At 58.3% G+C, this 22332-nt stretch overlaps 1 protein-coding gene across 2 annotated transcripts in view; it reads left to right on the top strand.

Annotated features, from left to right (window-relative positions):
* The window catches only part of SORCS2 (sortilin related VPS10 domain containing receptor 2), a 461158-nt gene that overhangs the window by 402339 nt on the left and 36487 nt on the right, over window positions 1-22332 (top strand). For both annotated transcript variants that reach the window (XM_019453778.2, XM_019453779.2), the window contains exons 9-12: window positions 5381-5560; window positions 8664-8810; window positions 15946-16048; window positions 19867-19943. In XM_019453778.2, the coding sequence (XP_019309323.2) occupies window positions 5381-5560; window positions 8664-8810; window positions 15946-16048; window positions 19867-19943 (507 nt within the window). The remainder of the gene's footprint in view (window positions 1-5380; window positions 5561-8663; window positions 8811-15945; window positions 16049-19866; window positions 19944-22332) is intronic.

The raw sequence follows: 22332 nt of genomic DNA on the forward strand, positions 1-22332 counted from the left end.
TTCCCACCAACAATCTGTAGAACCGGCCAGTGGAATTTCCTAATCAGATTGTGTTGTTTCATGATGCATTTGTAACTCCTGTCTGTTTCCTCCCCTCAAACCAACTCCGTTTCCCCCCCTTTAATTGCTGTAGAAACATCAGGAAGACAATAGAAATTAGAGCAGAGAGGAGGCTCCCCCCCCCCCCCCCGGTTACCCGGCCCCTGTGCCAGTCCCCCTTCCCCCGTCCCCGCCCCCCATCCCTGTCCCCCATCCTGTCCCCTTCCCCCATCCCCATCCTGTCCACCTGGCCCCTGTTTGGTTCTTCTTACAGTCCTTGGCCACATGCCCCAGTGACTTTCGCGTAGCTGAATCAGAGCAGGCATTCTGTGTACAGCCGACGTGATAACATGAAAATTTTCCCGGGATGGGGCCGGAGACCCACTGGCAGTGACTGGAGAGCTGCCCGTGGAGGAGACAGCACCTCGTTTAAGCCAGATTTCTGTGGTTGGGCCCCTGGTCGTTTCCAGCAAGGCTGCAATGCTTACCTATTGTGCCTGCGGGTGTGCCTTTATCTTCTCAAGTTCAAGTCTAAGAAGAACTTCTAGACAACGGATTTAAATATTTGTGCAGCTGGGCTGCTTCCTAAAAGGTTCCACCTTGCCACCGGCAAAGTCAGAATAGACCGGTTTCAACAGAGCTCGGCCAGATTTTTTGTGTCGTGTCCCTTCTTTCCACATCCCTTGTACTTTAAAGGGCGTGACTGGTACCCTCGCGACTCTCCTCTCACCTGCCTGCGAAACTACAAAAGACGACCAGGCTTGATTAGGTTTGCCAGCACCCTTGGCTTGAATTATTTACTTGTAATGATTAAAAAAAAAAAAAAATACCACCTTCCTTAACAGAAAAAATAAATAGACAAAGGCTGTAAACAGACAAGAGGAGAGAAATCCAAAAGACCATCAGTTACGTGCAAGCTTTCATAAGCATAAAGCAAATGCAAATTTACTTCCAAGTAAAATAGCCTTTTATTTGTAATAACCTTTATAAAATAAAATGGAAGCATGAAGCGTAAGAACGAAGGCCACGGGGGCTGGGGGAGGGGCCGGAAGCACCAGCCCTGTGTCTTCTCACTTGGGCGACGGTGGCTCCTGGGGCGTCTCGTGGTGCAGCTGCGTTGGAACTCTGGGGTCTGTTCGGAGGCTTGCAGCGTCCAGGCGACCGTGTGGATAGTGAATCCAGGCTCATTTCTGCAATTTTAGCTCTTCCGTGATAGCGGCCACCCCACCCCGCCCGCCGCAGCCTCGTGGCAGGAGACAGGGCTCGCGTGAGCAGCGTGGACACTGGGAGCCACGATGGCCATGGGGACCCCGTTCTCCCAATCCTGGGGGTCTGTGCCAGGAGTTGATGGCTGCTTCTCATCACGGAGCCGCAGCATCCTGGCGGGAAGCCGTCACTGCAGCCAGCAGCGGGCCAGAGCCTGCTTCCAGCCCCCACCCTCTTCTGTGTCCCCTCTTGTCCCCTTTTGGGAGCAGAGATTTAGGGACTACGACACTCACAAGCAACCACACGTCTGTTGGAGTTTAGAAAAGTCACCGGGCACGCCCCAGGGGAATGGCTCAGCCTCACAAAAGATGTGAGAAGAACTTAACTTTTTAGCTCCGATGGATCCCTGCTACAGAAACAGAAAACCAAACGCAAGGAAGGGAGAGAATCTGGTTTCCAGAGTTAGCACAGTATTAATTTCCAGTGTCCAGTTTTCAACAACAACAAATTGCAAGGCATAAAAAACGTACGATCTGAGCAAAGGAGAGAGACAGAAGCTGTCCCTGAGAATACCAGTTGGCAAACCTACCAGACAAAGACTTTAATACAATCGTCCCAAAGACGCTCAAAGAGAGGGAAACCACGAAGCGGGTCAAGGAAACAATGTAAAAATGAGCAAAATAGAAATAACCAAGAAATAGAAAACATGAAAAGGAACCAAAAATAAATTCCGTGGCTAGGAGGGACAACATTGGGAATGCAAAATTCACGAGGCGGCTTGGAGGGAGGTTTGAACAGACAGAAGGAAGACTCCCAGGTAGGACTGTTGACGTTACGGAGCCTGAGGGACAGGGAGGAAGAGGGGTTGAGGAAAGGCACACCAGTGGGACAGCAGCAAGTGGCCAACGTATGTGTGTGGTGTCCCAGAAGGACAGGGGACCGAGAGGGGGCAGGGAAGCCGTTTAAAGAAACACTACAGACATATATGCTGTTTCTACCTTCTGGCCTCCCCATTCCCTGTTTCCACGACAGTCTTGCCTCTTTGTCCCTCAAGGTAACAGGTGTATAACTCGTAGAGACTTCTCAGTATCCATTCTTCCCCCGAGCCTCTGCTTTAACAACCCCCCACTTTTCTGGCACAAGACCACATTTCCCAGCTCCCCTTGCAGCGAACACGTGGTCACGTCTCTAACGTCTGGCCGCCACATACGGAAGTGGGGTTGCCGTGGGAGACTTCTCAGAGCCCCCCTCGAAAGGCAAGCCTCTGTCTCCCTCTTTCCTTCCTCCTTCCTGCTGCTCGCACATCAGCATGATGGCCGCAACTCTGACCATCATCGTGAACCATGAGGACGAGGGCCATGTCGTGGGACAGCGGGATGATGACCCAGGAGTCGTCGCTGTCCCTGGTGACATGTTAGAACTTCCATACCAGACCGTGCACCTGGAGACTTTTTTACATGGGGGAGGAAGGAGCTAGCTTGTTTGAACCAACTTTTCTTTCGTAGTTCCTGTCACGTGCAACCAAATCTAATTCTACCTGGTAACAAATATTGGCGACTTTGGTATTTCCTTCCACGTCTCTCTCCAGGCCGTACAAATACAGAGACAGACACATCTACATGTATCTACAAATACGTCTACAGACATGTGTACATAGATCTGATTGGTTTTCGCGTCCTTTTTTTGAAAATGGAGTCAACACATGTCTCTGGCTTCTAACTTTTCTTTTCAGAGATAGAATAACATAAATCCAGATGTGAGGAAACACTGTATGTTTTTTTTTTTTTATCTCTTCTCTCTGGTCTTTTGTCATAGTCTCTAATCAGCAAAGATTTTTTTAAAAGACCATTCTGAATATCGGCATGCATGGCGTGAAATGAGCATCCTTTTAGCCAGGCCGGTGGGGAAGGAATTCGTATAAACTCTCAGACCGTCATGGAACATGTGTAAGAGCTTTAAAAACGTTCCTACTCTCCAATGCAACAATTTCCCCTTAGAAATTATGTTCAGGATGTGATCCGAGAGGCGGAGACCTATGTCTAGGGATGTTCACGACTGTCCTGCACGTAATGTTGGAGACGCCAATGGCTCGCCAGTGGGGAAGTGCTTCGGTGAAAGCACGCCCACAATGATGATAATATGCCGTCATCAAAAAGTGTGTGTGCTTAATTCGAATGACGGAGGGAAATCTCCCCGTATAAGGTGAAAGAGAGAGCTGCACGCTGTACGTGGGAAGAAAAACATATGAATCACACATGGGAAAAGGCCCGAAAGTGAACGTTTTTATTTTTGTTTAAAAATTTTTGTAAATGTTTATTTTTGAGAGAGAGACTGACGGAGTGTGAGCCAGGAAGGGGCAGAGAGAGGGAGACTCAGAATCTGAAGCGGGCCCCGGGCTCCGAGCTGTCAGCACAGAGCCCGACGCGGGACTCGAACTCACAAACTGCGAGATCGTGACCCGAGCCGAAGTCGGACGCTCAACCGACTGAGCCCCCCAGGCGCCCCAAAGTGAACATTTTTAAATGGTGGGATCAGGTCTCTCTAGGGACGGCATCGCTGGCAACTTCTGGCCACTTCCTGCGTTTTTCTTTGTTTCCCTGATCATAGTAAGCATTCCCCCAATGCGCTTACCCAGGTGCAGAGGAGACGAGGTTGGGATTAATGCCACAGCAGATGTCGGTCACTTACCACGTGATCGCCACCGGCACCGCCTGAGCACCTTCCCCACTGGGGCGGCGGATTTGCAAACCCCGTGGACACGGTGCAGCTCGGCCTGTGGCCGCGAGCCGACAGATAGGGGAAGGGAGGCAGGAGACGGGAGCAGTGGTCCACGTGCTAGTAGTGCCGGGTCCTGCGTGTGTCCGTCCCTGTGCCCCGCCACGCTACTGTCCCGTGTCATGGGCGCTCCCTGCCTGGTGACGAGCTTCTTGGTTCCAGTCATTTCCGCGTGTTAGATTTCCGGTGTAGACAAAGGGCCCCAGCTCACGCTGCCGGGGACCTCCCGATGCTTCACAGCGCTGCCTCCCCTTTCTGCAAAGCCCCTTCTCGGGGGCTGCGCGGGGAGGGCAGGCAGGGGGCCATCAGCCCTGCGTCCGACCCGGGCGGCCAGATCTTGCCTCTCACTGGAGGCCACGTCCCGTGGACGAACAGGGACTCCGTCCGTTCTTAGAGAAACCAGCTTCCTCTGTCTATGCCGGCCCTGATAGCAGATGAGAAGGCGTAGAGAGACGTGTACCCCCAAACTGGGCGGGGGCGGAGGGGTCGGCCTCGCCTCTGCAGGAGCTGGCTGGCCTCACCCGGCCTCATCCGCCCGTCGGCAGAGCTGGGCAGCCGCACTGCCAGCAGGGTAATGAAAGTCAGAGTGGTAGAAGGGAAGCGACGGCACCCGCCGGGGAGTACAAGCTTGTTATGGCTTTGAAATGGCCCTTTTCACGGGGCTGCCACGCAGGACTGGGCGCTGGCCGGGAGAGAAAAGAAAAGCGGAGCCAAGGGTGGCCCTGGGTCCCTTTTTCTTCCTTTTTTACTTCAGTGGGTTTTGTTTTGCTTCTGAATTGTAAAACCTGGAGCTGAGCCTCGAGAGGACTGGGGAGTGACTTAACCCAGTCCTCCCACCGCTGGGGGGAGTGTTCCCGAGGGCAGAGCCCGCCCGTGGCTCCCCGCTGAGCCCGAGTGCCTGGACCAGCACCTTGTGGTCCTTAGGAACGGCGCTTATGAACACGTGCTGAGTGAAGGAACCAACGGATGACTGGTCCGACCCTCGGGATGGGCCTGGGGGAGGGGAGGCCCATCCCCTGCCTCGCAGAGGTGACCCCTCGGGGTGCTTCCTGACGTCTGGGGGTGCACGGCGTGCATGGCGGGGAGAGACGGGCAGATAGCCCCCTGTGGGCATCCCTCCCACGAGCCAGTCCGGAGGGCTGGAACGTCACCCCCATTTTGCAGGTGGGAAGACGGAGACCCGGGGGCTGACCAAGGTCACAGAGCTGAGGGCAGCGGCAGGTTGGAGGCCTAGGTTGGCACGGCTCCCAGAGAGCCATGCCCGGCACCCCAGGCCTGCCCGGTCCCTCGAGGCTTCACTCCCCCACACCCACCTCCCCTCTGCACCGCTGACCTGCGCTCTCCCCCGCCGCGTCCCCAGGATCTGCAGATCATCAGCACGGACGAGAGCCAGGTGTTTGTGGCGGTTCAGGAGTGGCACCAGACCGACACCTACAACCTGTACCAGTCGGACACGCGCGGCGTGCACTACTCGCTGGTCCTGGAGGACGTGCGCAGCTCCCGGCGGGCCGAGGACAGCGTGCTCATCGACATCCTCGAGGTGGGCGCCAGGGCGGGACCCGGGGGCGCCTGGGGCCCTCGGCCGGGTGGTAGGTGTCACCCGTCCTCGCTCCCTCCCCTCGCCTCCCCTCCCCTCGCCTCGCCTCGCCTCCTCTCCCCTCCTCTTCCCTCCCCTCCCCTCCCCTCCCCTCCCCTTGCCTCCTCTCCCCTCCTCTTCCCTCCCCTCCCCTCCTCTCCCCTCCCCTCCCCTCCTCTTCCCTCCCCTCCCCTCCCCTCCCCTCCCCTCGCCTAGCCTCCTCTCCCCTCCCCTCCCCTTCTCTTCCCTCCCCTCCCCTCCCCTCTTTTCCCTCCCCTCCCCTCCCCTCCCGTCTCCTCCACTCTTCTTCCCTCCTCTCTCCTACCTTCCCCTCCAACTCCCCTCCCTCCTCTCCTCTCCACTTCCTTCCCCTCCTCTCCCCTCCCCTTCTCTCCCCCCTCTCCTCTCCACTTCTCTCCCCTTCCCTCCCCTTCCCTTCCCTCCTCTCCCCTTCTCTCCTCTCCCCTCCCCTCCTCTCCACTCCGCCCCCCTCCCCCTCTCTTCTCCCCTCCCCTCCCCTCCTCTCATCTCCCCTCCTCTCCCCTCCCCTCTCTTCCTCTCCCCTTCCCCTCCCCCTCTCCTCTCCCTTTCCCCTCCCCCCTCCTCTCCCCTTCCCCTCTCCTCTCCCCTCCCCTCCCTCCCCTCATCTCCCCTCCCCTCTTTTTCCCTCCTACTCCCACCCCATCGCTAATGCTCTATCTCAGGTCTGCAGATATATCTGCAAAGTATAAAGCACCAGATATTTGAGGCTTCGCAGGCCAGGAAGATGCTACGTAGGTGCTTTTAGAGCAGGAGACAGACTTACTCTTTCTGATGAAATTAAAAATCCAAAAATGGGGTATGACTTCTTTGTAATACAGGTCTACTAACAGAGAAGAAGGATGCTTTGGGGAGGGATATTTTGCTGATTGGGGAACAGCGTTCACGGTTCTCGTCACGGACGCAATCGCAGGCTGCCATCTGTAAAGCCATTCCCCGCGTGCGTCCATGCAGGGCGGGGTTTGGCCCGAGGGACAGAGCCTGGGACTCCTGCTCCGTCTCAGCCCCCGAGCGTCCCTGCCTCCCTGCCTCTCCCCCTGTGCACTCCCTGGGGTCTCTCCTCAGCTGTCTCCCCCTGCACTTGCTGTCCCCTGACACCGAGGCCGATCGGAGGCTCTGAGCGGGGGCTCCTGGCTCCCACGCGGGGGGCCTCAACCCTGCACTATCTCATTCTGTGCCTGGATGCCACAGACGTCAGTCATGCTGTTCCCGGCCTGGACGGCCTCTCACGGCCGGTCCCCTCCTCTGCTCTAGTCCACACCGGAGCTGGGCAGGGGGCCACTCAGCCCATTTCCAGGTCAGGAGCCCAAAGCTCAGAGAAGGTCAGCGACCTGCCCGCACAGACCCGGGAATCAGCAAGGAATCCGGAACCAGCCCGGGCCTGTCCACCCCACGCTTGGCCCCAAACTCCTAGCGAGCACGCCCTTGCTCTGTCTTTCACCTTCTCGCTCTCCCTCCTTTCCTTGCCCTCGGGGAGCCCCCGCCCGTGAGAAAGTGCCCCAGTTACAATAACTGCTGGACGGTGGGCCTGCCAGGCCTGCAGGGCTGAGGGCGTCCCTGCTGCGAGCCAGCGAGCCAGCGGGAGCCTGGGGCAGGCAGTGGGGTTTCTCGGCCTGGGAAGCGGCCTCCCAGAGAGACCCAAGGCTCAGCATTCACCTCTGAGCTGTTAGCAAGCAGCACGGAACCATTTTCCCCGAGAAAGTAATGACTGTAATCATTCGTCAGGGTTCCCATCCCCGCTAGAGGACTCAGAGGAACACAACCCCAGGCCCACTGCTGTTTGCTAGAAGCTACTTGCAGGAGCCCCCCCACCCCCCACAGAGCCTCCAGGGAGGCCGCTGGGCTCCCCCCAGACCCGGTTCTGCAAGGCGTCTTCACAGCTGCTGCACATCCCAGCCGGCTGGGGGAGAGGGCACGAGTGACGGTGGCAGGGGGAGGGCGACCAGGGCCAGGGGGCCGCAGACAGGGGCACACTCCACGGCCTGTCCCATCCCAAGGTGTCTCTGTGCTGGGCTAGGAACGGGGTTCAGGGGATCCCAGTCTTGTCCCTGTCCCTGAGGAGCCCTGCCCATAGTTGGGGGGGCAGCCATTGTAGTGGGCTGAATGGGGACCCCAAAACTATATGGCCATGTCAGTCCCCGGAACGTGTGACCGAGACCCCATCTAGAAAAGGGGTCTTTGCGGCTGTCATTGAGTGAAGGCCCTTGACATGAGACCACACTGGATTGTCCAGCTGGGCCCCAGATCCGGTGACGAATGTCCTTTGGGGACAGAAGAGGAGATACGGGCCCAGAAAGGCAACAACGTGAAGACAGGGGAGAGGTTGAAGAGATGTGGACACAAGCCCGGGGCACTGGGAGCCACCAGAAGCTGGAAGGGACTAGGGAGGGTCCTCCCCTGGAGGCTCTGGAGGGAGCGCACCCCTCCCACACCTCGGTTTTGGGCTTCCGGCTTCCAGACAGTGGGGGAACAGATTTCTGCTAGGTTAAGCCCCCCTGTTTGTGGTGCGTCCTTACAGCCACCCCGGGAGTGAGTCGTTCCCGGAAGCGGGCACAGGTGTGAACACATCGTTTTTGGGAGCCGGTGCCGGTCTGCTCAGACCCAGCCTGGGGCGGGCCCGGCCCGTCCCTGCCATCTGCCATCTCGGGGACGTGAGGTTTCCATGCTGTTTACTGCTGGGCATTCTCGTGGAGACCAGCGGGATAGGACAGAGAGATTCCTGAATGAAGCGAGCCAGCGCTGGCCAGGTCCGCGTGCGATCTGCCCTCAGGGTGTTGTGGGAGGCCTCTGCACGCAGCACTGGGCCTCCGGGAGGCAGAGAGATGGCACCGTGCGCGGGAGAAGGGGCTGTGGTCCGCACGCCCTGGGCCCCCCTCACCTCCGGAGCGTGCCCGGTCAGCCTCGGCTCTGGGTGAGAAGTGAGGCCCCGCGGGCAGAGCTCTCGGCGAGAGGCTGGCTCACGGTGGACGCTCTGTTGTCAGAGGGCTCCGGGCAGGTGTTCATGACTTTCCTTGTTTTGCTGTCCCAGGTCCGAGGGGTGAAAGGAGTCTTCCTGGCAAACCAAAAAACCAATGGGAAGGTGGTGACACTTATAACCTACAACAAGGGCCGCGACTGGGACCGCTTGAGGCCACCCAGCACGGACATGAACGGAAAACCAACCAACTGTGAGCCTGTGAGTCCCTCTCCCGTCCCACACCCTCCCCGGGGTGGGCACAAGTCGTCCCTGAAGGGGCCCTGGGCGTCCCGGGGAGGGCCCCGTCTGAGAGACGGGAACCACGGGCTTCTCTGGGCGTCGCAGAGAGGGGCCAGGGGAGCCCCTTGCTTTACTGGAGGCTTAGCTGGAGGTCAGAGAGGGAAGATGCATCAGTCAGCACTTAGCGCCACACGGCTGCGTAACAAGCGGCCAGTGACAATCCTGCATTCTTCAGCTCCCGGCTGGGCTCAGCCACGCGCTCTGTGCACCTTGGCAGGGCCCCGTCACAAATGTGGGGTTGGTTGATTTCAGGGCTGGTCTGCTCCCTGTATCTGGCCTCCTCCTCCCGGGACCGGCCCCGGCACACTCTCATGGCCATGGCTGAGGTTCAGGAAAGTGAGCAGACACCTGCTGAGTAGACGGGCCGGCACGTAGGACCGGGGAGCGCACCCCCGGTGGGGGTGGGCCGGGGCCACAGCACAGATGTCGTGAGCTCCAGGCCGGTCCTGCTATCCCAGGGGTGCCCGTCCCGTGAATACCAGTGGAGGCCGTCCCGCTTGGCCACCGGGAGATGCGGGCAGCACACAGGCCCGTGTCTGTGAGGCTGGACAGATGCTGTGCTACGGGGGCCTGGCCTGAGAGACGGGCTGCTCGGCGCCCCGCAGACTTGCCTCTCCTCGCTCCCTGGGGAGCTCACCACCGCCACCCGCACCCGGGCCTTCCCCAGCGGGGGAGTGGGGGGCGGTCTGGAGTTCGAGCAGCACAGGGCTGCAGCCTCCGGCCAGGTGCCTCTGTCAGTCGGTGCCTCTGTTGAAAAAGGAAACAAGATGATAAAAATCGGTGCCTGGGCCTCGTGGGGAGGACGAGAGAGAACAATGCACGGTCTCTGGTGGGGAACAGGCTGGAGAGGCAGAGCACATCCCGTCCTTTCCGGACTGCCCCCCTTCCCACGCCGTCCTGTAGCCTGGAATGCCTTCTTCCTTTTCTTCGTCCAGCAAACTCCTATTGACACTTGAAAACCCTGCCCGGATACTCCCTCCACTGAGAAGCCTCCACTGGGCACACTTGCTCCTCTGTCTTCCACTGGCCCTGACTGTAGGTCCTTTGCAGGTAGGGACTGCGCTCTGGGGGTGCCCGAGCCCTTCTGTAGCTCTGTTCTCTCTGCACAGAAAGAATGACAGTGTCTATTTGACAAGGATATTCTTTCAACAAAGATAAACGGGTACCTACTATGTGTAAGGTGCATTTCTGGTGTTTGATGATTATTTTTTTAAAGAGAGAGAGAGAGCATAAGCAGGGGAGAGGAGCAGAGGTGCAGAGAGAGAGAGAGAGAAAGACAGAGAAAGAGAGAAGGAATCTTAAGAAGGCTCCGTATTCAGCACAGAGCCCCCAGCACTGCAGGGCTCTATCCCATGACCCTGGGATCATGACCTGATCCCAGCTCAATCAAACCGACTGAGCTCAACCAATCAAACTGATTGAGCTCAATCAAACCGACTGAGCCACCCTGGCGCCCCTGTTCTGGGTGTTTAGAAGACGTCAACACCCCAAACACATCCTGTCCACATCTCTGCAGGGCCTCTGAATATGGTAGGCCCCCCGCCCCACCGGCCATGGTGTGGACACAGCCCAGGCAGAATCGGTTCCTTCCTCTACCTGGGGACGCTGACTCCCGAGGTCCCCCGGGGCAGCAGCCTCAGCCTGGCGGGGACGCCCCGTGAGCCCAGGCCTGGGCTGCCCTTCACCTCCTGCCCTCAGCCCCCGACGACGCCCTCCCCGCTGGTACGGGAGCAGAATAGCCCCCGGGACCCGTGTGGAAGACGCATTCCCTGCCGCTTGTGCAAACCCTTCTGAGACAGGATTGCCGTGAAGGACTCATTTCTGTGTTGTCATCATCAGCAGAGTTAAGCCATATTAATCCGTCAGAGCAAGCTTTTGCCAAGAACAGAGTCTCGTCTGCGGCCGCGCAGCGCGGCCAGGAGATCACCTTCGTGAGATGTGTGAACAGAGGCATGAGAAACAGCCGTAACCGTATCGCCCAGAAATAGCAGTAATCGGGCATTTTCCCTGACAATCTTAGCGTAGATGCCGTGAAAGAGTCATCATAGGGACCCTGATTTGTCCTAACTCTGGGTCACTAGCCCTCCCCCCCACCCCCACCCCGGGGCCATCCCAGGGCTCCGCGGGGAAGGTTTCCCTGCCGGGACGGGGACGCCTTACGCAGAGGGATGGCACGATCAGATCTGTTTCCGGAGAACGCCTATTTGGAGGAGTTTTGAATCTGTTCACACCTTAATTCAGAATGAAAGCCCAGTAGGTTTGCAGCCCTTCTCAGACCTGGGGCTGAGTCACGAAAGGCGCTGAGAATGGGGAGCCGGGGGTCCCCGTGGGCCTCCCTGCGTGGCCCGCCTCACACCCACCCAAGCCCCCGCGGGCACCCGGGCCCACCTCCCCCAGGACGGGACATTCAGCAGAACGGGACTCCTGTGACCGCAGCCTCCCCTTGGAGTCTCCCGCCCCGGCCCCTCTCTGACCTCAGGGTGTCTGAGCGCCCCGGGGTCGGCCCCCCACGGTTCTGTCTCGCCCCGCCCACCCAGCCCTCCATCAACTCAGTCCAGACGTGGCCGGAGGGCTGTTGTAAGGCCTTGTCTCCAGCTGTCGAACCCCAGCAGAGCCCCCCCCCACACACAGCAGCTCCAGGACCGGCTGAAAGACATTCGTCAGCAGGCCCTCCACGGCTCCGAAGGGGACCCCAGCTCTGCCTGCACCTGCCAGCATCCTGTGGGCCACAGCTGACCGCACGGAACCCCGAGGAGTGTCCCCCTTTAGGCCCAGACAAGTACCCAGCATCCAGGGTAGTCCACTGGCGGGCGGGGGGGAGAGGCAGCCGGCTTCTCCGAGACGGTGCCTCTGCCGTCGTGCTCTGCTCCCTGTGCGTGGTGATTTTGTGTGCACAGTGCCTCGGGGGACGTGGGCAGGCCTGGTGGCAGCCCGGGGAGGCCCTCCTGGCCCACCGGGGAACCTCGGGCTACTTCCCCTTCTCTGCCAGTCCCTGGTGAGGCTCCTTTTTCTTCTTCTTTTTTTTTTAATTTAATTTTATTAGTAGTATTATTATTTCTTTTTACGTTACATCCCAGTTAGCATATAGTGCAACGATGATTTCAGGAGCAGAACCCAACGATTCATCCCCTACGTATGACACCCAGTGCCCATCCCCACAAGTGCCCTCTTCGGTGCCCCTCGCACATTGAGCCCCTCCCCCTCCCCCAACCCCTCCCGTAACCCTCAGTTTGTTCTCCATGTTTATGAGTCTCTTCTGTTTTGTCCCCCTCCCTGTTTTTAGATTATTTTTGCTTCCCTTCCCTTATGTTCATCTGTTTTGTCTCTTAAAGTCCTCATGAGTGAAGTCATATGATTTTTGTCTTTCTCTGACTAATTTCACTGAGCATAATACCCTCCAGTTCCATGCACGTAGTTGCAAATGGCAAGATTTCATCCTTTTTCATTGCCAAGTAATACTCTGTTGTATATGTATACTACATCTTCTTTATCCATTCATCCATCGATGGACATTTGGGCTCTTTCCAGACTTTGCTTATTGTCGACAGTGCTGCTCTAAACATGGGGGTGCCTGTGTCCCTTCGAAACGGCACACCTGTATCCCTTGGATAAATGCCTAGTAGGGCAATTGCTGGGTCGTCGGGTAGTTCTATTTTTAGTTTTTTGAGGAGCCTCCGTACTGTTTTCCAGAGCGGCTGCACCAGCTTGCATTCCCACCAGCAGTGCAAGAGATCCTCTCTCTCCGCATCCTTGCCAACATCTGTCGTTGCCTGAGTTGTTCATGTTAGCCGTTCTGACAGGTGCGAGGTGGTATCTCAGTGTGGTTTTGATTTGTCCTTCCCTGATGATGAGTGACGTTGGAAACACCTTTTTCTTCTGACTTAGAACTCTCTTCTCCCCCTGGGAGCCGCCCTGCCTGCAGACGTCGCAGGAACGTCCCTGCCCCGTGTGTCTGGTCACCAGATGGGGAGGGGGAGAGAACTGAGTGGTCTCACCATACCCCCTCACCAGTCTGCTCTTCAGGCACAAGGAGTCAGGGGGAAACCCGAACTGGGAAAGTCTTAGCACACTGGTGTGAGGGGGGCGGGTTCGTCCGTTCGACCCAGCCCCCGCGCTCCTGGACGGCACCGGGCTCTCCTCTTCTGACTCTGACTCGCGCTCACCTTCAGCGCGGGCCCCCGGGGTCTCCGTCGGGAGGGACGCCAGCACCAGATCCGCTACCAAAGTGGACTTCTGCAGAGGGGAGGGGCCCGCGCTCAACTCGTCACCTTTCTCTTTTTTCTTTTTTACAGCTTTGGGGACAAATAACTCACACACCATACGGTTCACCCACTTAAAGTACACGGGTCAGGGGTTTTCTGTCTACTCACAGAGACGTGCGGCCGTCACCACAGCCCGTTCTAGAGCAATGTCGCCCCAGAGAGGACCCGGTCCCCCACCCCTCGCCCCCCAGCCCAAGCCCAGCCCCCGTCCGCCACTGGTCTGCTTCCCGTCTCCATAGACCCCCTGGCCTGGGCATCTCACACGAATGATCACGCTGCCTGTGGCACAGCTCACACGTCTTTAAGGGCCCAGCAAAGACGAGGGAGCCTGGTCCCAACTGGACCGGGCCCTGGGGCTGCCACCTGGTGCCGCCTGACCCGGGTCGGCGTTTCACTTTTAACTTAGGATAATCTAAAATGTGCTCAGTCCGTGGCCAGAAGAAAGTGCCCCAAAACATACAAGGATGAGACGAAGCATCTCAGACAGAGGTCAGCAGGTGGGGTGATGTATCCCCGATTAGCGGTGTCTAAATTAGAATTTGGATCCCTGAGTGCACAGTTCCGCGGTATTTCTAAACCGGAGATTTTTCTAGGAAATAAAGAAGGCCAAAGAAACGATTACTTTTCTTATAAGTAAGCAATTAAGCAAAACCTTGTCCAGGGGGAGAGCTGGACCCCGACGTTCTCTCCAAAAGCTGTGCTGTGTTAATCCAGTAATCCTGTGAAGGAGAGAAACGGAGACTCAGAGACACTGGGCACTTTTTCCAGAGTCACACAGCTTTCAGGGGGTACGAGGACTCAAAACCCAGCCCCTCCTATGGTCCCACATATTCTGGGTCTGTGGAATGCCCAAACTGGGGACTCCAGGAAGGTTGCCGCCCGAGTCTTTAACCCAAGAACCCATTTGAGGTCTGGTGTGTGACGGGAGCTCTGGTGGCCCTCCTCCTCCGTCTCCTGTGTGTCAAGGTCGGCTCAGCCAACTAGACCCCAGACCCTATCACCTCTCAGCCTTCGAGAGGGATGAGAGAGGAAACTGATGTCGGAGGCCTCTGTGCAGGCAACCCCTGGTGCGTGGCTAAGTCACTGCCCGTTGCAGCCTCTGGCGCCCTGGAGGGTGTTGTCCTGTGGCTCTGTATTCTGTCATGGGGCTGCCAGAGGGCTGTGGGCGAGAGTGCGGCCTTGAGCCTCTGTGGCCTGGGGAGACTCAGGGAGGCCACAGTCCACGGAGCACATCCTTCTCAGCTCGTCTGTTCTCCCCGGACCCCCAGTCCCGCCCAGGGGTGAGCTGGGGTGCAGGCGGCCAGGAGACAGGAGAGGGTAAGGGGTCTGTTCCTGCTCCTCCTTCTGGGAGGCTCCTGGCTCAGTGACCCGGGGAGACAATGCAGGCTCAGAGTGTGGACACTGGATCCAAGCAGCCTGGGTCGTCGCCCCAGCTCCACCACTGCCCTTGGGTGTGTTGCTTAAATGCTCTCTGCCTCAGTTTCCCCACTGGTGAAATGGGGATGGGAGTGGGGGATGTGGAGAGTGTCAGTGACCCACACCTCACGTGGTGCTAAGCTCGGTGCTGGCAACAGAGGCAGCTGTCAGCCGATGGGAGTTGCCACTGAAATGATTATTACAACGGGTTTTCCTGCCCCTCTAGCCAGGGCACCCCCCAGGGCCGCCCTCAGGGTGCCCACTGATGCTTGCCAGTGGGCTCTTCACAGAAGGCACAGGGCTGAGGGTGTGTTACAGCCATTATCTGGTGCCTGGGCTACTGTGGATGGATGGATGGATGGATAGATGGATGGTGGTGGATGGACAGATGAATGGATGGATGGGTGGATGGATGGATGTGGGTGGGGATAGATGGATGGATGGATGGATGGATGGATGGTGGATGATGGACAGATGGACAGATGATGGATGGATGGATGGATGGATGGTGGATGGGTGGATGGGTGGATGGATGAAGGGATGGATGGATGGATGGATGGATGTGGGTGGGGATGGATGGATGGGTGGCTGGATGGATAGATAGTGGATGGACGGATGGGTGGATGGATGGATGGACAGATGGATAGATGGATGGAGGATAGATGGATGGATGGATAGATGGATGGAGGATGGATGGATGGATGGATAGATAGATGCTGGATGGACAGATGAATGAATGGATGGGTGAATGGATGGATGTGGGTGGGGATGGATGGATGGTAGGTGATGGACAGATGGACAGATGATGGATGGATGGATGAATGGATGGATGGTGGATGGGTGTTTGGATAGATGGATGGATGGATGTGGGTGGGGATGGATGGATGGATGGGTGGATGGATAGATGAATGGATGGATGGATGGGTAGATGGATGGGTGGACAGATGGATAGATGGATGGAGGATGGATGGATGGACGGATGGATAGATGGTGGATGGACAGATGGATGGATGGATAGATGGATGGAGGATGGATGGATGGATGGATGGATGTGGCCATGGGCTGAGCAGGCTCCAGGAGTCACATTCCATGACCTGGCACCACACGTGGGAATGCCCACTGCATGCTGGGAGTGCTCTTGTGCTGGGAGAACCCTCCCCTGGAGAAGCCTGACTGGCTTCATCCACAAACCGGGTCAACCCGGACCTGCTGGTCTCCACCCCCTGATCAGCCTCAGAGCCTCCTTCCTGCCTTCCATCCCCTCCTCTGAGGTGCTCCTGGCCCTGCCTTCCCACCTGATAAGCCTCAATCCTACCTTTCCTCGGAACACTTCTCCCACCCAAGTGCTGACTTTGGCTCCCTTCCCTCCCTTGCAGCCGGACTGCCACCTCCACCTGCACCTGCGATGGGCAGACAACCCCTACGTGTCGGGCACCGTGCACACCAAAGACACTGCCCCGGGCCTCATCATGGGCGCAGGTAGGAGGAGCCATCACTGCCTGAGGGATGCTCTCAAGGGTAGAACTGGATGGCCATGGGCCTGGGTCCTTGGTGTGACTGTTGGGGGCAGGGGGCAGTGTCTCCAGGAAGCTCATCAATCATGGCACAGCCCAGGGGGTGAACGCGTGGCCCACAGTGGGCACGAGATACGTACTGCTGTGTGGGAAAATGGATGGATGGATGGATGGCCAACTGAAGGATGGGATGGGTGAGCCATGGGGGATGGGTGAATGAATAGGTGGATGGAGGAAAGAGTGGACAGTTAGATGGCCAGATAGGACTGATCACAGAATGGTGAGTGGATCAACAGAAGGATGGATGGATGCATGCGTGGATGGGAGGATGGATGGATGGATGGATAAATGGATGGATGGATAAATGGATGGATGGATAAATGGATGGATGGATGGATGGATAAATGGATGGATGGATGGATGGATAAATGGATGGATGGATGGATGGATGGATGGATGGATGGATGGATAAATGGATGGATGGATGGATGGATGGATGGATGGATGGATAAATGGATGGATGGATGGATGGATGGATGGATGGATGGATGGATGGATAGGAGAATGATTTGTGTCATGGCTGACACGTATTGATCCCTGAAGAAGGTTCTAGTTTAGTCGGGGAGAGAGACACATGCAAGTAACATGAGGAAAAAAATCAAAGCGTAGACTGGGCACGTGCCTGTCTACACCCGTAAACCAGAGCCTCCTTTGGGGATGTGTACAAGTACACTGATAGAACAAGGCCTAAAATAAGGATTATTTGAGTTCTTTCAAAATGGAAAGCATGTGTTGCGAACGTGTATTGCCAGGTAGTGGCTGGCATCATATTTTCCTTGTAATGTGCAGGGTTATGTGCCCTCCGGCACCCAGTGCTGGGACAGCCCTGCCTGCTCCCGCTGGCTCCCATGGGGGTGGGAGCCCTGGGAACCACTGATAGGAAGGAAGGGAAAACGAGGGAATGTTCTTCATGCTGGCAGTTGTCCTGGACAGGCCTTTCCTCCACCCAGGCACTGAGCTCTTAACCGCTGCACCAGCCCTGAGAGGTCACTCCCCACCCCCTCCTCCCAGGAAGCTCCAGGTTGCTGGGTGTCACTCAGGAAGCCAACCCAGGCTCCTTACGAGGGGAAGCCCCCAGGGCACTCCTGCCTCCCAGCCCCTCAAAAGCACTGTCCTGATTGGCTGAATCCCCAAATTCTTGACCAAAATACAAAAGGCACAATTTTAAATGTATCTGTGGCTCAAAGGCCTCAAAAACCCGTAATGAGCTTCCTGGCTGCCCAAGAAAGCAGTGAGGATCTGGAGGTGTGTCACCGGGAACCAACCGGCCACGCCCGAGGAGGGTGGCCCAAGGCAGCCTCCCTCCCTCCTGACCTCCCTGCCTCTCTCTTAGTCACATCCCTGGACCTCAGTTTCCCCACCTGTAAAATGAGGGCACCGCCTCCGGGATTCTGCAGGCCCTTCTGCACTGACAGCCTGGGGACACATTCCGTGAATGTCCCTTTATCTGTCCCCGGTGTCTGTTAGGTGACTGGCAGCCTGAAAGCTCTGGTAGATGGAGCATGGAGAGCAGACAGCGTCCCTTGAAAGACAGACATGTGCACAGCTGAAATTACAGACCGGGGTTCGCCTGCTGAGTAGTGCTGACACGACCACATTCACCGCGGCTCCGCGTGCGATGCGTGCGTCCCAGCACGCCTGTTGGCATCTGGAATGCAGCGGAGATAATACCCCCGTCATCCCGCTCATCTGTCTAGCTGGCTCGTTTCACTCATTCCGTGGCCATTTCTCAGCACCGTTCGTTTGCCAGACGGGGGAGGACACGGGGTTCGGCACCTGCCCCTCTGCCCCTCCCTCATCGTGCCCCTTCCCGCCTCCACGCTGCCGACCGGGCGTCCCCTCCACCTGGCACGGCCTTTCCTCTTCCCTTGGGCCGAGCACATGTGTCTCTCCGGGCACAGCTCGGGGGTCACTGCCTTCAGGAGTCTCCTCCTGATGGCCTTCCTTCCCGGGTCCATCAGCCGTCCCCTGTCTGCTCTTACAATCCCTCGGGCTTCCAGATATCCTGGCTCAGCCTGTGGTTGCAGGGCATGCTTCTTCCCCTGCTGGATTGAGAGCTCTCTGGGAGCAGGGGCCATGGGTGATTCATCTCGGACCTCCCTCAGCTCTGCACAAGGCTCGACAGACAGCAGGTGGCCAGAAATGCTGTTGAATAAGTGCAGAAATGGAAGAGTGAGTGGAATTGGTGAAGGAGAGAAATGCGAGGATGGAGGGATGAAGGATGAGTGAATGGACAGGTGGATGATGGACAGACGGGTGGATGGATGATGGATGGACGGATGGACAGACAGGATGATGGATGGATGGGTGGAGGGATGGATGGATGATGGACAGATGATGGATGGATGGATGGATGATAGACGGATGGACAGGTGATGGATGGATGGATGGATCAATCAGTTGATTGATCAATGATGGATAGATGGACAGATGGATGGATGACGGACAGATGGATGGATGATGGATGGACGGATGGTTGGACGGATGCATTGGTGCTTGGTTGGACCTCAGGAAAGATAGCAAGCAAACAACCCCTCACCACTCTGGTTGGGACTCACTTTCACTCATCTGGAGACAATCGATTCCCTTTGGAATTTTCCACTGACATCTGTACTTGACTCTGGATGAGATAGTCCCGAGAGTGCCCCGTAAATAATGCTGCAAATTGAGAGTGACGTATGAGTCACCCAGGGCAAGGGCCTCTGGGGCTCCAGGCAGGAGTCCAAAAGGGCTTCAGCATCACCTCAGGTCCCCATCGTCTTGGGGGCTGTCACCCCTGGTCCCTGCCAAGACCACAGGGGCAGAGCGGAGGCCTGCCAGCTCCAGCTCATTGGAAAATCTGCTCATTCCAGCCCTTCCCAGGGGACTGTCTGGGGCAGGCTGGGCTCAGCCCAGAGGCCACCATGACCTTCCTGGATACTGTTCCCTCCATGGGAGCCCATTTGGACCATTTCCTCATCTGTAAGCTGGGGTTGGCGTGGACACTGAGCGGGGCGTCTTCCCACTGTGGCACCACCCCAGGATTCAGTCCGAGCCTGTAGAGGGCCTTGAGGGTGGTGGCCCATCAGCCAGTCTGGCACTGGGCTCACGTGAACCACGGCCAAGGGGGACCTCCTGGCGGCCCAGTCGGTTTGGTGGCCCCTTCTCACCACCCTGCAAACGTCCACTCGACAGATGTTTAATGAGCACCTCCCCTGTGCCTACCGTGCCTCTCACCTGTACTGCCCCACGCTGCCGGACTTCTGGTCGCCCCCGCAGCCAGCCCCCCGAGGGGCTGTCTCCAGATGCAAACCCAGCTGTGCCCTGCCCCAGCTCAAAGCCGGTCGGGGGCCACCCCGACCCCATGCCGGCCCAGCTGGAGCACGTCCTTTTCGCCAGTCCCTGATCAGCAGCCCACATGTATTCTTGTACACTCGATCCCTTGGACGCCTCGAGTGCCTGCGTCCCGCCTGCACCCGGGGCCCTGGCGGAGCCGCGAGGCTGGCTGGCTTTGGGCAAAGCGAATCCTTTACTGCACAGACTGGGACCCAGGGCCCAAGCATAGAGCTTCCACAGACGGGTCAGTGTAGAGAGAGTACAGAGAGGGGCACACCCGCGGGTGGCTTTGGGTGTGAGAGAGGCAGACCCGGGGCACACGTAACTCTCGCGGGGGGCTGTGTCTGGGCACAGACCTTGGTAAGGCTGGCTGACCCCCAGGGCGACCTTGCCCCTGTTCCGGACCAGGTAACCTGGGCTCGCAGCTGGTGGAGTATAAGGAGGAGATGTACATCACGTCCGACTGTGGGCACACCTGGCGGCAGGTAAGGATGCGGAGGCCTGGCACATTCCGCCCCCATTCCACGGAGACGCCTCCCCCCGCCCCCCCGCCGAGTCTGGGCTGGTGGGGGGGGCTGGGAGGCGTCCAGGGGTGATGGTTCGAGGCAGCAGTAATGCAGGAAATGGTGGAACCTGCCAGGGCTCCCCTGTGCCCTCGTGCAGGGCCTACCTGAAGCTGACATCCCCAGCCTGGAGAGCTGAGACGGCGAGGGCGGGCGGGCTGCTGGTCCCGGGGGCTCCGGGCAGGGGCAGTGCAGCCACGAGGCCCAGTGCAGGGCCGGGGCTCCGGCCCGGGAGAGGCCTGTGTGCCTCTACACCAGCTGTTTGCTTCCCGCACAAAAGGCCTCACCGGGTCCACCCGCCTCCACGGAGTGACTGTCCCTACATTACCCTCCCAGACCGTGTCCGAAGCTCTGTTTCAGGGCAGGGTTTGCCTGCCTGAGGCCCCTCTGGCGGCCCCTCCCCCAGGTAACACTCGGGACAAATGCTTTACTCCCCAAGGTACCCAGTTTACCTAGAGCCTTAGTGCAAGGCCCTGACATTTTTCAGAATATGCAAGAAACAAGGAATTTTGAAAAGGGCAAAAGAGACTTAGTTATAGTGTTTCTATTTCACCAAAACTAGTGAAAGATGCCCAAACTTTCTTAAAGGTCACCTTCCGTCCATTTATTACAGAAACATGCACCCCGTTCGGGTGAAACAGACAAGGTGCTCAAATTTCATAGAAACTGACTGCAAGACATTCATGGTGGCCACTGTCGTTCAGCAACGGGCTGAGACTCCACACTTGGGAATGCGGGAATCGGACGGGAGACTGTTGATTCTGGTGCAGCGGCGGGGGTGGGGGGGGGCGCGGGAAGCGGGGGCAGGAGGGGTCGTCTGGCCTCGGCGGGGTGCGGGGGGGGGCGCCCACGTGTGCGGAGGAGGAGAGACCCTCTGGGCTTGGAGTTCGCGGTGGGGGTGGGAGGCGGCGGGGGACGGGCTGTGACAGTCACAGAGGGCACTGCTCAGCTCAGGCACGTGGTCAAGGATGTAATAAGATGTGTCTGGGAAGAGGACTCTCGGAATATGAATTACAAGTGACGGCGTGTACAGCTGCTTAATGGACATAACCTTTTAAAAACACAAGTTCCCGAGGATGGTAGAAAAGCAAAACGAGGACCAGAAGACGTCCAAAGAGGGCCCTCCGAGTCTGGGGTGTGGGGACGCAGGGGAGATGGGGACCAGAGACCGCCTGCCCCTCCCCCCGCCCCCCCAGCCCTGCTGCCTGGGGGCTGGTCGAGGCACGGAGAACCATAGCTCCGGGAGCTCCAAAACCCTGCGACCCCACTGGGGAGGGCTGGACCCTGGAGCCCCCTCTCGCGGAGTCCCAGGCTGATGGGAATGGAGACGCGCTGGGGGTCCCTTGCGATAGCTGGGAGGCGCCCCCTCTTGGGGGTGGGGGGGCGCGGGGAATGTCGTCCAGGGAGGAGCCGCTGGCTGGGTGTGCACACGCATCGGCGGGTGGGCCCGCGAGTGCCTCCCGCTCTGGGACAGTCAGGCTCTGAGGACCCGCCCGTGATGGTTTCGTGGCACCACACGCTGCCGCTCCACGGCCTTATCCCCCGGGAGAGAAGTGAATTCGGCCCCCAGTGGAGCAGGAATGAGGGTTCCGGCCGCGCGGGCAGAGGCCTCTGCAAGTTCAAAGCATCAGGAGCAGCGCCTTGGGGGAGACAGATGCGCTTGGCGTGGGACTGGCAGCTCAGGGGTCCCCACGCGGCGAGGAGGCTGGCTTCTCCTTGCATATTCCCCGGGACGGGGAGCTCACTCTCTCCTGGAGGAGGAGCCTGGCTGCTTGGGAATTCATTTTCCTGGGCTGGGCCTCTGCCCCTCTGGTCCGTCGCCCCCCCAGCACCCCCGGGAAGCTGCGAAAGGGAAACGTGTTGTCATCGCCCTGCTCGTAAGCCTCCCGACTAAGCCTCCGGTGCCTCGCCGCCGTCTGCAGGAGGAAGTCCCGCCCGCTGCTGACACGTGTGCCCTCACTGCCCAGCCCGGCTCAGGGGCCTCTGCCCCCCGGACGCGCTGCTCTCTCGAACCTCCTGCACACCCCCCACAATGCCCCGGCCCCTCTCGGATTAGCCCAAGCAACACTCACACTGCCACCTGCACCCGGGAGCGCCCGCTGACTCAGACCTGCACCGGATGCGTCCAGAAACCTCGCCCGGGACCCACCCCTGCGGTGGCAGAACGCGGGCTGAGTACCGAGTGAGAGGGCGTCTGAGTGGGTGTCACTGTGACGGTGACCTGCCTCCTTGGGGTCTCTCCCCGGGCCCAGACTGTCATCCCTACCCCTGGACCCCAGCGCCCAAACAGAGGAGACCCGGAACACTGGAT

Source organism: Panthera pardus, unplaced genomic scaffold (assembly GCF_024362965.1).
Source record: "Panthera pardus isolate Hobbes unplaced genomic scaffold, ASM2436296v1 HiC_scaffold_13, whole genome shotgun sequence".
NCBI classification, from domain to species: domain Eukaryota; kingdom Metazoa; phylum Chordata; class Mammalia; order Carnivora; family Felidae; genus Panthera; species Panthera pardus.